At 39.2% G+C, this 13,784-nt stretch overlaps 1 protein-coding gene and 1 pseudogene across 1 annotated transcript in view; one reads left to right on the top strand and one right to left on the bottom strand.

Moving 5' to 3' along the window:
- vps16 (VPS16 core subunit of CORVET and HOPS complexes) overlaps window positions 1–713 on the bottom strand; it is a 30,109-nt gene extending 29,396 nt beyond the window's left edge. The window contains exon 1 of the mRNA XM_063212447.1: window positions 517–713. Within this exon, the coding sequence (XP_063068517.1) occupies window positions 517–566 (50 nt within the window). The 5' untranslated portion in view covers window positions 567–713. The remainder of the gene's footprint in view (window positions 1–516) is intronic.
- Window positions 1–13,784, top strand: part of LOC134459939 (zinc finger protein 91-like) — a 302,568-nt pseudogene that overhangs the window by 222,535 nt on the left and 66,249 nt on the right.

Genomic DNA, 13,784 nt, shown 5'->3' with positions numbered 1-13,784 from the left:
GCCGAACCGTTGTAGTTGACGAGGTCGCACGTTCGATCCCCGAGGGGGGTGAACAGGTGCAAGATGACCTCCGTCACACAAGCTGCAGACAGCCATGAGTAGAGTAGAATAGGCTACTTGTATTAATCCCGAAGACATCGACCTAGCCAAATTCACCACGGAATACAGCCAGGGATGTGTGCGTCAATATGTGTGCACAAATCAATATGTATTAGGCGATTGTAGGTTAGAGTAGTTCTAGCCTAAATTTGCGGTAGGCTACTCGCCACCACCAGCCACAAGGCGTGACATGTCACATGACAGCAAGACATCACGTTATCCAGCCAAGCACTGAACGCAGCACTTGAAACGTCTACATTCTCAATGTCAGAGTATGATGCTTTAGTTACTGAACATGCAGCAGAAAATACATTCAAGTGCACGTTGATCGCTGAAGACGAGTAGACTGCTGCCTGCTTTTTCGTAGTCTGATTTGGCATGACGAAGAAACAACACAAGTGTGAATGACAAGCAAACCTGTAAAATGCCTCCCCGAGAGGGTTCCAGTTCGCCGTGACAAACGCCATACTTCCACCAGTGCAGTAGTTGACGGATCAGATAAACAGAAATCTGATTTGGTTATCAGGCCAACCAAACCTACGATATATTTGGCTATTTTTTGTTTTGTTTTTCTTCCATTCTCTCCGACCCAAACCTCTTACTTCCGGAGTAGTGTGAAGCCAGCGACGACAACGTGACGTGGCTTCGCGGATAGGTTTCAAAATAAAAGCCTGCTCTGATGCTTTATTATGTAGTTGAAGTACAGCGGTGGGCCTAGGTTTAAAAAAGTATGCACAGCGCAATTAAACAAAGACTCACAATAAAAAGCTATAGCTAATGAAAATAGACACACAAATAGGACCACATGTGCATGAACTGGAAATAATCAAAAACTTCTCGAAATGATCTGAAAATGATGCGTTTTCGGCCCATCTGAAAACAGTAGGTAAAATAGATCCAGCAGGTATAATAGATCCTTAAATGGTTTATTTTCCGATTATCAATAGCATAGATATTTTTCAGGCTTTGTCTGTGTAAATGGTAGGCCATCATATTTCATTAGACAACATTATTAGGCCTACTTATTAGCCTATTATTATTAGGCCTTATTAGGCCTACTTGTTACACTGTTATTGGTCCTGTCTTGCACTGTAGCTAATGTCTGTCTTGCCTTAGGCTACCGATGTCATTCCTGTGAATGTGTAGGCCTATGTCTTTGTATGAGATGCAAAACCACATCAGTCAATTTCAATTTCCTTCTACTAGCTGTGCATATGAAGAAACTTACAATAAAGAAGACTTGGCTTCACAAAAGGTGGCCTCTTCAGCCAGGGCCGACCCGAGGCATAAGCAAACCATGCGATGGCTTAGGGCCCCCATGCCACCAGGGAACCCTGTGAGCAGCACAGTTTCAGGAAGAAATGAACTTGTACACAGCCTACAGGCAGCCTACCTTTGTCTGTAGGTCCTACCCCTCACGTGTACAAGTAAATGAAGCTTATGAAACATCTGATGCTGAGTAGGTGTTGGTATGGGCGCCCCGGATGAAATTTTGCTTAGGGCCCCATAAAGGCTTGGGCGGGCCCTGTCTTTACCCCTGCTTGATGTTCTCTTCTAAGACAACTAATAGATCCAAGGTCGTTTTTCCCTCCCGTCACTCACATGTCAACATGCCAATCCGGTTGTGCCGTGCCTCAGCGGTTCCCAAACTTTTTCTTGCCAAGGGACCCCATTTCGACAACCCAAATTTCTGGGAACCCCATATACATTTTCATGGCAAAAAAAAACTTGACTGAGCTACATGAGTTATAAGGTATTAAACCTATAGATATTTATGAGTCTAAGATTATAAATGGTGCTTGAAAGAAAACAAGGTCGTTTTTCCCTCCTCTCACTCACTTGGCATATGAAAATACCAATCCTGTCCTGTCGTGCCTCAGCGTTCCCAAACGATGACGTGCCAAATCTCTGGAGAACCACATACATTTTTTGCACACACACACAGAAAAAACTTCACTGAGCTCCATAAGTTGTAGGGTGTTAGATATATGCTTGACCAAAATGCTGACAATTTAGGACAGGACTAAAAAGTATAGACATGGTCATCACATAGTCATCACTTCTGTCTGAGTATACCCTTGCTCATCATGCACTTGAACTCATCTTGCATTGTAAAAACTAGGGATGGCGAAAATGTTAAAATATCTTAACCGGTTACTGAGACTCATTAACCGGTGGTTAACCGGTTAACCGGCAATCTTAAATGATACAACGTTCGCGTGCCTGATATGCACAGCACTGATTTTTTTCATTTTTATTTTTCACATAAGCCTTTCTTTTTGCTGCTCAGACAGGACCTGTCATGTCCAGCCAGTGTCGCCAGATGGAATGATGAATTATCGTACCAAAACCTCAAAATTATAGTTTTTGGGGGCTTTTTGGGAGGAAATTATTATTATAATTATTATTACCGGTTAACCGGTGGCAGAAAATTTAACCGGTTATCGTTGATCCGGTCGACTATCGGTTAACCGGTTACCGGTTAACATCCCTAGTAATAAGCCATGCCTATAGCACATATTGAAGTGTCATGAGTAAGATTTAGACTTCCCACTGGGCATTGGATATATCACTGGTCTATAGGCTAAGCATGATGTCCCTCAGGTCCCATCTGGGGACTGGTCTATAGGCTAAGCATGATGTCCCTCAGGTCCCATCTGGGGACTGGTCTATAGGCTAAGCATGATGTCCCTCAGGTCCCATCTGGGGACTGGTCTATAGGCTAAGCATGATGTCCCTTTTCTTTTCTTTTCTGGCCTCTTCTCTGTGTCTTATACATACTGTAATCCAGTGGGATGGATGTGGGGTGGGTGGGCGACCGTGGGGTGGGTGGGCATATAGCATTGTAATTACATTACAAATTTAACATGACAGTAACATTTTGTAGGCCTATCACTAATATTGTATTTTGTATAAAAATACACACTTTCCATTTTCTACATGTTCATATGTTCAATAATAAACCATTGTGATTAATTTTTATTGAGTGATTATTTTTTTATTAATTCATTTCAAAGCCTTTAGTTAATACAATTAGGCCCTACATTTTTAATCAAGTCTCAGCCCTATTATCAACATATCTGAATAAGGATACAAGTATGTTGTGACATGTTGTTCAGCCATCTACTAATGTTGTTCAGCACAGAGAGACATCTGGAGGTACTACATAACCAGCGCCCCTAGTGGCAGGGGTGAAAGAAGAACTCGTTAACTTGTGATTACAGGCAAAACAAGTAAAGATTACATGCAGTCAGAGTAAAGGGCATTGCAGTATTTCTATGTGTTGCACTTCATAATACCCAGGAGGACGACTATTTATTTCTGAATTTGATATCGATGATCATCTCAGACTCTTCAGCCCATCTCTGATGGTACTCCAGGTCAAGATCATTCTTTTTCCACTCCAGTCGTCCCACATTTTTCCCATTGTAATCTACATAGCAGTACAACTCAGAGTAGGCATTTGCATCATCTATTTTAGATTTAACATATGTTACACTATCCCTCACTTCAATTACTGACATGTTAAACTTGGCAGCAATGCTTGCCTCTGCCTCTGGCTTATCGGTTGCCTTAACTGTTATTTCACGGCCAACCTCAAAACCTTGAGAAAGGGTCTTGGTGATCGTGTAGGTCCAATAGCTTTCCAAGACGTTCCTCTTGAACGTAATGCGCCCACCGCAACCCACTGCGGCACCGTCTCTCTTCTCAAGCCGGATCATACTGGTTGTCGAGTCGATTATTTTTCCAGCCTCTAGGTATGGGAGTCCATGGTCCAGGCTGGTGGGGTGGTGAATGGTGATGGCGGCGTTGCCCATCCTACTGTACAAGAAGGAATGGTCACATATCAGAAGAAAATGCATTTGCAGTCTAATGCTTTCATCAATATTGCAGAATCTAGCATCGTTTGTTTATATCATTTTTTATCCCAGCTTTGTGTTTTTGTACTCTCATCGACATTTGAATACCAATACAAAAAGAAACACATCAGCTACTTGCATTCACAGTTTACACCGAGTTCCAAATACTTTTTTTTACTGATTTTCCCAAAAAGTCCAAAAAACAACATCATATTTTTCCAAGTCATCAACCATTAGAGTACAAATCAAATGTTTTTGAAAGAAGTAATGAAAATAGTATTTTAAAATAAATAGGTAAATAAATAAATAGAAAATTTAAAATGGCCTGTCCCAAATTACGGTATTACACAAAACAGAGTTTGAAAGCATTTTAGTCTTGTAAATAACATACGCATCTGTGAAATTAGAAGCATTAGCAGGTACCTAATGAAACCAAAATCTATTTCAATCAATAAATCGCACACAAGCTGCATAACTAGATTGGTAGCTGTTTCAGAGCACACCCAAAAGCACAGTAATAATGGATTCTGCTTGATAAATACATCCAAAACCAGCAAACAAGTGAAACTGGTCACATTAGAAGCTGCTGGTGGTATTCAGAGCATACCTGTCAACCATCCCTAATTTCCCGGGAGACTCCCTAATTTTGATTCATTTCCCACTTTCTTCCCGATTATACTGTCAGTATAATCGGGAAGAAAGCGGGAAATGACACGGCCAGGGTAGTGAGCATGACGACTGCATGTTGAAATTGACTGAACTGGTCCTTTAATATCACTTATTAAAAGCGGTTACAACCATTTTCAGTTTTTCACAACACTACAACCTCTGTTTGCGTAATATAGCAATTAACAGTTAACAGTTTAACAGTAACCGTTGAAACAGTGCAAATAGTGCAAAAAAATACTGACATTGGAAGGTTAATTTAATTTAAAACATTTTATTTGTACTCTAATGCCTGATGACATGAAAAATATAGTAATGACTGTCATTTATATTGATTATTTAGGAAAATCAGTGAGAAATGTCATTTGCATAATAATTTGGAATGCGGTGTAATGTTTTCATCAAAATTGCACTATCTACCTTCCTTTTGTTAGATTTGTCTTGTGAATACATTACGTGTATGTGTTATGTGTTGTTGTATTCCAGCTATTCTCATCAATACTTGAATACCAAAACAAAGAACGCAAATTAAAAATGTGCGATATCTTACCTGTTGTACCCGGTGTGGTGCGGTCTTTTATACAGAAAACGTCAAAGAGCGAGGTGTCCAATTCTCAAAAAAGACAGTATATCTAATATCAAACTACTGAACAAATGAAAATGTAATGCATTGGCAGAGCTCTGGAGCATTCCCTTGCAGCAAGAGATGAGAAACTGTTTGTCTCCTCCTAAAACCGTCTCTTTTTAAGCTGTGATGATCAGCCCCCCTGTGGCTCAAACGTTACATGTTAAAGACATGTGATTTGACACACTTGAGAACCTGTTGATTAACCCATTGATGCCTGATGTTGCATTGTGCAACATTGTCCCTGGTGCCTGGAGCAATTACAAATTACGCAACATTCAGGCTCATGAGATTTGAGACAACTTTATTAAAATTCTGTATTTGTTTGAAATGAATGAACATGTTCTGATGAACGATAAGGGTCTTAGCATTTAAATGCAACTTAGTGCATATTTGTATGTGCTTCAGAAGCTGAGATATTTAGGTTTTTATAGGCTGAGGGCAGCTTTTCTTGAAAAGGCTCAGGCATTTAGCACCCTTTTTTGCAGGTGCCTTAGGCGTCAATGGGTTAAAGCTGTGGAAAATTCCCGGAAAATTCCCGGAAAATTCCCTGGTTTGTTGTAGAAGTTTGTTCACTGGCGACCCCGTAGACCTCCGAGTGTTAAGATTATCCAAAGAGGGTTCAGATGGAAAAGGAACTGAGCTTATTTTAGGGGGCACATTAGGCACACTTCCCCAGATCATTTCCCCTTACGAGCACTCGAGACACCAAGTCACATTGCCCAATGTATGGCAGACACACGACAAGAAATTGTATGTGTTTCTAAACTAAGCTTCTGCTTTTAGACAATGATTCTGTGTAAAACAGCACAAGATGTTCTGGGGTGATTCCGCCGAATCGGTACATATTCCCAAATCCACATGTCCCAGAGATAAATGGCCATAAAATCATTACAATAATAATTACATGCATACTTTTAAAGCACAAAATTGACATATTTTTTTTCACCAACTCGATCTTAAACTAAGGCAATTTATTGTTAATTTTCTCATTTTAAATTGCTTTTTTGTGGACAAAATAGAGATTTCGGCCTGTCCCTCACAGTAAAAAGTTATCTTTCAAGGTGTCTTATTTGTTAATTATAGATGAAATCACATTATTTTCATTATTTTGTATGTTGTTCTAGGAGTAATATAGCAGTTAGCAATGTTGTCAACATGCATAAGTATAATATCTTTTTTTTTTTTAATTGCAGTGTCCCCTGAGTTGGTAACCAAATTCGCAAGTAATCTTCTTTCAAACTATATGATGTCTGCTCTTGTGACCTTGCACATTAGCTAGCTAGGAGCAAATAAGCCTGAAAGTGTCCTGTTACTGGAAAGACAATTTCAGGCTTATTTGCTCCTAGCCATATAGTTTGAAAGAATATTTTGCTCCTAGTCATATAGTTTGAAAGAATATAATCTGTGAATTTGGCGAGTATCAACATAGAAACCATATCTTTTTAAATAATGGGCTAAAAACTGGTAACAGGAAGGACACTGTAAATGTCACCACCCCCAAAATTCCAATAAAATAACAAAATTCCATGCTAAATAAGACTGTATGTTACTTTTCATGTGGTGGAAATCCTTTTCCTGTAAGTGATGTCTAAATGTGTTTTTGTTTCCAGGTATTTTTCTAAAAAACATTTAATCAAAAAAATATATTTCTATTTTTCTATGTGCTTTAAAAATGGTTGGTGTGTGTGAGGTTGAGTGACATTGTATGTGTGAATCATGAATGGACTGCAGGTTAGCTGAATTTTTCCTACCGGTCAACATCGCTCCACAGAAGACAGGTAGCCTACCAGACGTAGTGCAGAGCCAAGTGTCTTGGTTTAAGTACATAGGATGGCGCGCGAGGCTAACGTGTGCACGTGTGCGTGTGTGTGTGTCCGTGTGTGTGTGTGTCCATGTGTGTGTGTGTGTGTGTGTGTGTGTGTGTGTCTGCATGTGTGTGCGTGTGTGTGCCCCTCTTACGTTGCCCATGCTGAAGTGCCTCTTGAAGGTTCCATAGAGGTCGTATATGAGGTACGGTAGTTGAAGTTTGTCCCTTGCCTGACACCATAGCTCCACAAGAGGGAGATGTGTAAAGGTAGCCCTACAGGTGTAGGTAATCAGGGAGCTGCTTGGCTTTGTTTGAGGCTGAGGCACGAAATGTTTGGCCTCCAAGCTTCAGCTTAACTATTGCTTCATTTGCACAAAAAAAACGACTTTTGACGCCTGTTTAATCACAGAAGAAACTTTATTAAGCATCCTTGGTGAGCGCAGTGATGCCATGCGATGCAGTACGATTCGGTACGATGCGATACAGAACAGATAAAAAAATCAAATTGATATTAAAGGCTGTGCACAAGGCTGTCGTTAGGCATAAGCAGAGTAAACAGAGCGCTTTTAGAGCCTCAACCACTCAACCACAAAATTGTGACCTCCTAAATTGAGAATGACTAAAAACATCATGAAAAAATATTTAATTACATTTCACATTTTTTTTGTTAGTTATCAAAAGGGCCTTCATTTTTCAGACATACTGTAATTGTGAATACAGGAATTAGCATTATTATTAGTAGCAGGGTCATTTCACGTGAAATCAGACACTTTGGGACCCGACCGACACGGATTTCAATCATACTTGCTGTGCCTGTTTAGTAGCAAGGTAGCACCCCAGAACTGCATTTGTGTGAATCTGACACCAATATTAAGGGAGAAACAGACTAGCAAAGGTTTACATATGAGGGTAGGACACTATGCATTCAGCCTTGATTATATCAGTCAGTGTAAGTCTCAAAAGGATGTCTGAGGTGTTGTTTGAAAGCTCTTTTCTTGCTCTACAAATTACACACACAGCATGGAATACAACAACCTTCAGAATATGAAATGCCCACTAGTCTGTTTCTCCCTTAATATTGGTGTCAGAATCACACAAATGCAGTTCTGGGTTGCTACCTTGCTACTAAACAGGCACAGCAAGTATGATTGAAATCCGTGTCGGTCGGGTCCCAAAGTGTCTGATTTCACGTGAAATGATCCAGCAGTACTAGTATTTACTTATGCGGGGGCCTCCTGACCAGTTATGCCTAGGCCCCCTGGCTGTGCATATTACTTTTGAAATAGCCTATACTGGAAAACATACAGAGAGCAGTGAGAACTCATTTTGGCTTGGGCACAATGCTTTGAGCAGAGAAAATGAAAAAATATATTCCTAAATACCATGCCAATTACAGTATATGTGTATCTCTTTTTAAAATAAAAATGGGAAAACCACAGAGCTTCTGCTCATGTTGGAATATTGATATTAATAACTACATTTACAGGTAAGCTCTGAACAACTTGTCAACTACAATTGATCCAAATTAGAACAATTTAGTAGGCCTAGATGTTGGGAATGGGGTTAATATCAGAAGGGGGAAATAGCGTGCGTACCGGACTGAAGTGTTGGAATAGTGTACATTATCCGGTTTGTACAGATGCGGACAGTCAAGATACGATGCATCTCGATTTTATTTGCGTTTCTTACCGATGCAGACGTTTGCAAATCGATGCAATCGTACCGGTCTTATCGATTTTCCGATATCGGTGAATCTTCCCTTCCCTAATAGAGACCATTGACAGACATTGACTGACATAATAAGAATAGACTTGCACATTATTCTGGCCTTATCTCGTAACACGTTGTTATGACAACTTACAATAGGATCAGAAGAACTGAATATGAACCCAACACCTTGTAAAATGGTTTATTAATAGACTACATGTTAAGTCAACCAGTGCCTTATAAAACGTTGCTCTCTTAATGCATTTCAATATAACCAGAGCCTTGTAAAATGTTGCTCTCGTCATTAATTTAAATATAACCAGGGTTATATTTAAATTATATTTAAAGTGTTGGTCTTGTCATTAATTTAAATATAACAAGCCCTAGGGCCATGTAAAATGTTGGTCTTTAAATGCATATAGAGTAGCACTTTTTTAATATTCCTGGTCATATAAATGTGGTTAAAATTGTAGCTTTGTGCAGTAGGGGTGTCAACAATGATCGATTCGGCGATCCGAATCGATGCGGGGCATGGACGATCCAGAATCGATCCGGCAAGTTCCAGAATCGATCCGGCAATTTTTTTAAGTTTCAATTATTTCCATGGATATTTCGGGAGCAAATGATTGTTAAATTAAATAAAAGCACTTCAAAACATTGCAAGACTGATACAGACTGAGACAGATTGATACAGAAAACAGCCAATAAATTGTTGCTCAGTATCTGACTACTTGTATTGCCTCATCATGACTGATTAAACATTTGCTTTGCTTTCAGTAGAAATGTAATGCATTGCAATGCATTGTAGAATTGAGTCGGATCGGATTGGATCGGATCGGATAGGATAGCATAGAATCGAATCGAATCGAATCGCTACCTCCCGAATCGTGATCGAATCGGATCGTGAGGGCAGTGCCGATCCCCACCACTAGTGTGCAGTGACTACAGGTCCTTCTCAAATAATTAGCATATTGTGTTAAAGTTATTTTTCCCCCAAAATGTAATGATAACAAATAAACTTTCATATGTTTTACATACATTGCACACCAACTGAAATATTTCAGGTCTTGTTTTGTTTTAATATTGATGATTTTGGCATACAGCTCATGAAAACCCAAAATTCCTATCTAAAAAAATAGCATATCATAAAAAGGTAGTCCAAACAAGCTATTAACCTAATCATCTGAATTAACGAATGAACTCTAAACACTGGTAAAAGCTTCCTGAGGCTTTAAAAAGTCTCAGCCTTGTTCATTACTCAAAACCGCACTCATGGGTTAGACTGCTGACCTGACTGTGTTTAACATTGAAGTCAATGGCAGTGGCATTGCATGAGGGTTATGGAATAGTCCGGGAGCCGTGGGGTTGGACCCAGATTTTTTTTGATAACGTTTATTTTTTTGCTTTATCTGATAGATTTTAGGTAAGTCTTCAAGATTTCAGAGGGTGCCCAGTGATATCCCTTGAGCATTTCCAGATTTTGAGCCTTTATTGTCCCATAAATGCAAATTATGACAAAAAAACAAAGACACCTAATTTTACTGTGAATGATGTTACAAAATGTACCAAATTGCTTATATTACCTGACAAATATTCACATTGGACTGCCTTAACACTGCCCTCATTGAAACAAACCCAATATGGGGTAATAATTAACCCTTTCATAACAGCAATCCCACAAATAAGGCGAGACACTGTAGGTGAATAGGGTATTTTTTTTTACTTGCAGATATCAATATGAAACTTTACCAGATGATTACCCATATGAATTGGAGAAAAAAATGTATTACAAGTTTTCAATATTTTATGTTTAAATATGCTAATTAGGCTATTCTCTAATTAAATATGCACTAATTTGCATATATTTTGATGCAACGGATCTGACCACCTGAAAATGCCAGCTTCAAAACTCCTTTTTTATTTTGTTAACATCGTACATACAAGAATATTTACTGTGGTTAATTGTGGCTATACTCCTTTTGTTATCCAGGTACAGAGAAAATACTGCTAATAACCGGTCTATTTATATGCATATAGTCATATAAATCAGGTCATGAATGACATATCAACAAATGCCTCAGTAAAAACATTCACAACATTGCTTAGAATATGACTGTAAAGTATGGAACGGATTGTGCATTATGAGATCCTGCATGACATCACATCATGACAACATACATGAGGTAGACTGAGGTAGATGAGTGGACACTTTGTATTCTGTAGCGTCTGACTGCAGATGGGGCAGTCGTTGTATATTTTGTGTTACAACAGCACAGGAGGAGTAAATAGCAATGTATGGAATGCTATGAAAGATAGGTTGTTGAAATTCTGTGTTGAATTAGTCATCCTTTCTGTGTATGTCTGCGCTGACACCACCAAAATTCACCTAAATGTTACACATTTCTGCTTGAGAAACACTACACTGTAAAAAATTTGAAGAGGGTTTACTCAATAATATTGTGTCAAGAAAGTGACACGTGATATAATTGATTATATTTTATGACTACAATATTGATTAAAATTAATTGAAAAATATCACTTAAATTTACGTGATAATATATACCAGCTAATAGAATACACTATAGATGTGTGTTTTATTTACTATATAAATGACAGCTTATATTGCTTAAAAATAATGAGTAAATTTTAAAAAATATTTATTATGAAAAACTCTCAATTTAAATGTGCAACTTACCAAAGTTAATTTAAGTAATATTTACTACTTTCTCCTCATATTATTTACATTATATTTGCTAGTTTTATTTGCTAAAGGAGACTACCATGCACAAAAGTAGTAGGAAATTAGATAACATTTATTTGTCTTTCCCACTTCAATTTAGCAACACTAAAATGGGTTGCTCAACAGAAAAAACAAACAAAAGCATATTCATTTGTGCACACAAAATACAAACAAGTTTTAGAGGAATGCACCGTGTGCAATGTTTATGTAAATAAAGAAAAAAAATGTAAAAAACAAACAAAAAACTTTAGTTCACAGGCATGCACAATCTTGTGTGTGCGCGGGAGAGTAAGTGCGAGTGAGCGAGATCTGTGTAAGGAGTCAACTGAAAGGCTCTAATGAAGAAGTAATGACCTCACTGTGTACCTGCAATTACACAAACGTGCGAGTGTGTGTGTGTGTGTGTGTGAGCGATAGTGTGCGAGCGAGCAAGCGAGCGAGAGAAACAGAGTTTGAGCAAGCAAGACCTGTAAGAGGAGGCATCAGAGCATCTCTAATAAAGAACTAAAGAACTTGCGAAGAAGCGTATGTGTCCATTGCACTGCCTCAGCTCAAGTGTCCATTGCACTGCCTCAGCTCAGGTGTCCATTGCACTGTCCATCGCACTGCCTCAGCTCAAGTGTCCATTGCACTGTCTCAGCTCAAGTGTCCATTGCACTGTCCATCGCACTGCCTCAGCTCAAGTGTCCATTGCACTGTCTCAGCTCAAGTGTCCATTGCACTGTCCATTGCACTGCCTCAGCTCAAGTGTCCATTGCACTGCCTCAGCTCAAGTGTCCATTGCACTGCCTCAGCTCAAGTGTCCATTGCACTGTCCATCGCACTGCCTCAGCTCAAGTGTCCATTGCACTGTCTCAGCTCAAGTGTCCATCGCACGGTCTTAGCATAAGTTTGCTAACGGCACAGTAGATATAACTTAATGCTTCGTTCACAGCTTCAAACACATCTACAGACATGTCAGATAATTTTGATACATAACAGGGATTTTCTAACATGTGCATGACAGTGATGAGCCTTGCTACATCAAATCAACCAATCTTAACACATTTTTTTTGTGTGTGTCAATCAACCTTGAAAAAACAGTGTTTGGCCAAAAAATAAAAGGTAAATCTTTAAGTTCAGAAACACTGGAGTACTTATTCTTTGTAAATATCGGGGGGGGGGTGGGGGAATTAAGAATTCCCTTGGAATTATGTCTTCAAAAAGGTCATGCAGTACATCTGAACATCCAGTGACAAAGTGGAAATGATTCTCAATCAATGGACATATGCATTTAACACCAAAACAATGCACTAAGGTAAGAAAGTATTTTACAGTGAGCACATGTAAACTATGCTCTTTTATTCAAAGTGGGAACACACCAGTCTGCACATTCTGTATTCGTCATTCTTCAGAACATCAGACACATGAAGTGCAGTGCAGTGGACCAACAATGAGAACAACCTTATTAAGGCCCAATTTTCATGGGCATTTCCACCTGTAGTTTTGCGGTGAATGTAGCTTTTAGGAACTGCTTGAGGGCAGTTGGCTTTATCTGATCCCTTAAAAGGAAAATGTCCAATTAAGTCATTAAGTTCAGGCAAACTGAAGTACTTTTTCTTTGCAAGTATCTGAAAACACAATGCTAGTTCCTTTGGAATTATACCTTCATGTGTCTGATATTGTGAAGAATGCCCAAGACAAAATCTACAAATGGACGGCCCTATTAAACTCTCACCTAGTCCATGACGCATAAGGTTGTTGGCCACTACACAATGTACACATCGCAATGCCTCAGCTCAAGTGTCCATCGCACGGTCTTAGCATAAGTTTGCTAAACAGCACAGTAGATATAACTGTTAATGTTTCGTTCACAGCTTCAAACACATCTACAGACACATCAGATATCAACAAATCAACCGATGATGGCATAACACATTTGACTTTTTTGTGCGTGTCAACCTGCTTGAAAAAGTAGTGTTTGGAGAAATTAAAAGGTAAATCTTTAAGTCATTAAGTTCTGAAAAACTGAAGTCAAGTGTCCATTGCACCGACTCAGCTCAAGTGTCCAGTTCGGCATTTCCTTAGTCCAACAACTTACTCTTCAAAGTGTGCAGCTTTGGGGACTGCTTCGAACAGTCCAGCTCCAGAAGGAGCTTCTGGAAGATTTCAAATGTATATCTGAGCTCCTTAGGGTAGGCCAGATTTAGTGCATAAGTCAGCCCGAGGAGCATGCAGCAAGCCCTGGCAAAGGTACCCAGAGTGGTGAGAACTTTCACTCCCTCAATGACGACACCA

The sequence above is a fragment of the Engraulis encrasicolus genome, chromosome 12, assembly GCF_034702125.1.
Source record: "Engraulis encrasicolus isolate BLACKSEA-1 chromosome 12, IST_EnEncr_1.0, whole genome shotgun sequence".
Taxonomy (NCBI): Eukaryota; Metazoa; Chordata; class Actinopteri; order Clupeiformes; family Engraulidae; genus Engraulis; species Engraulis encrasicolus.
Note: the sequence above shows the minus strand (reverse complement) of the source record. Positions and strands in the feature narration are given on the sequence as shown.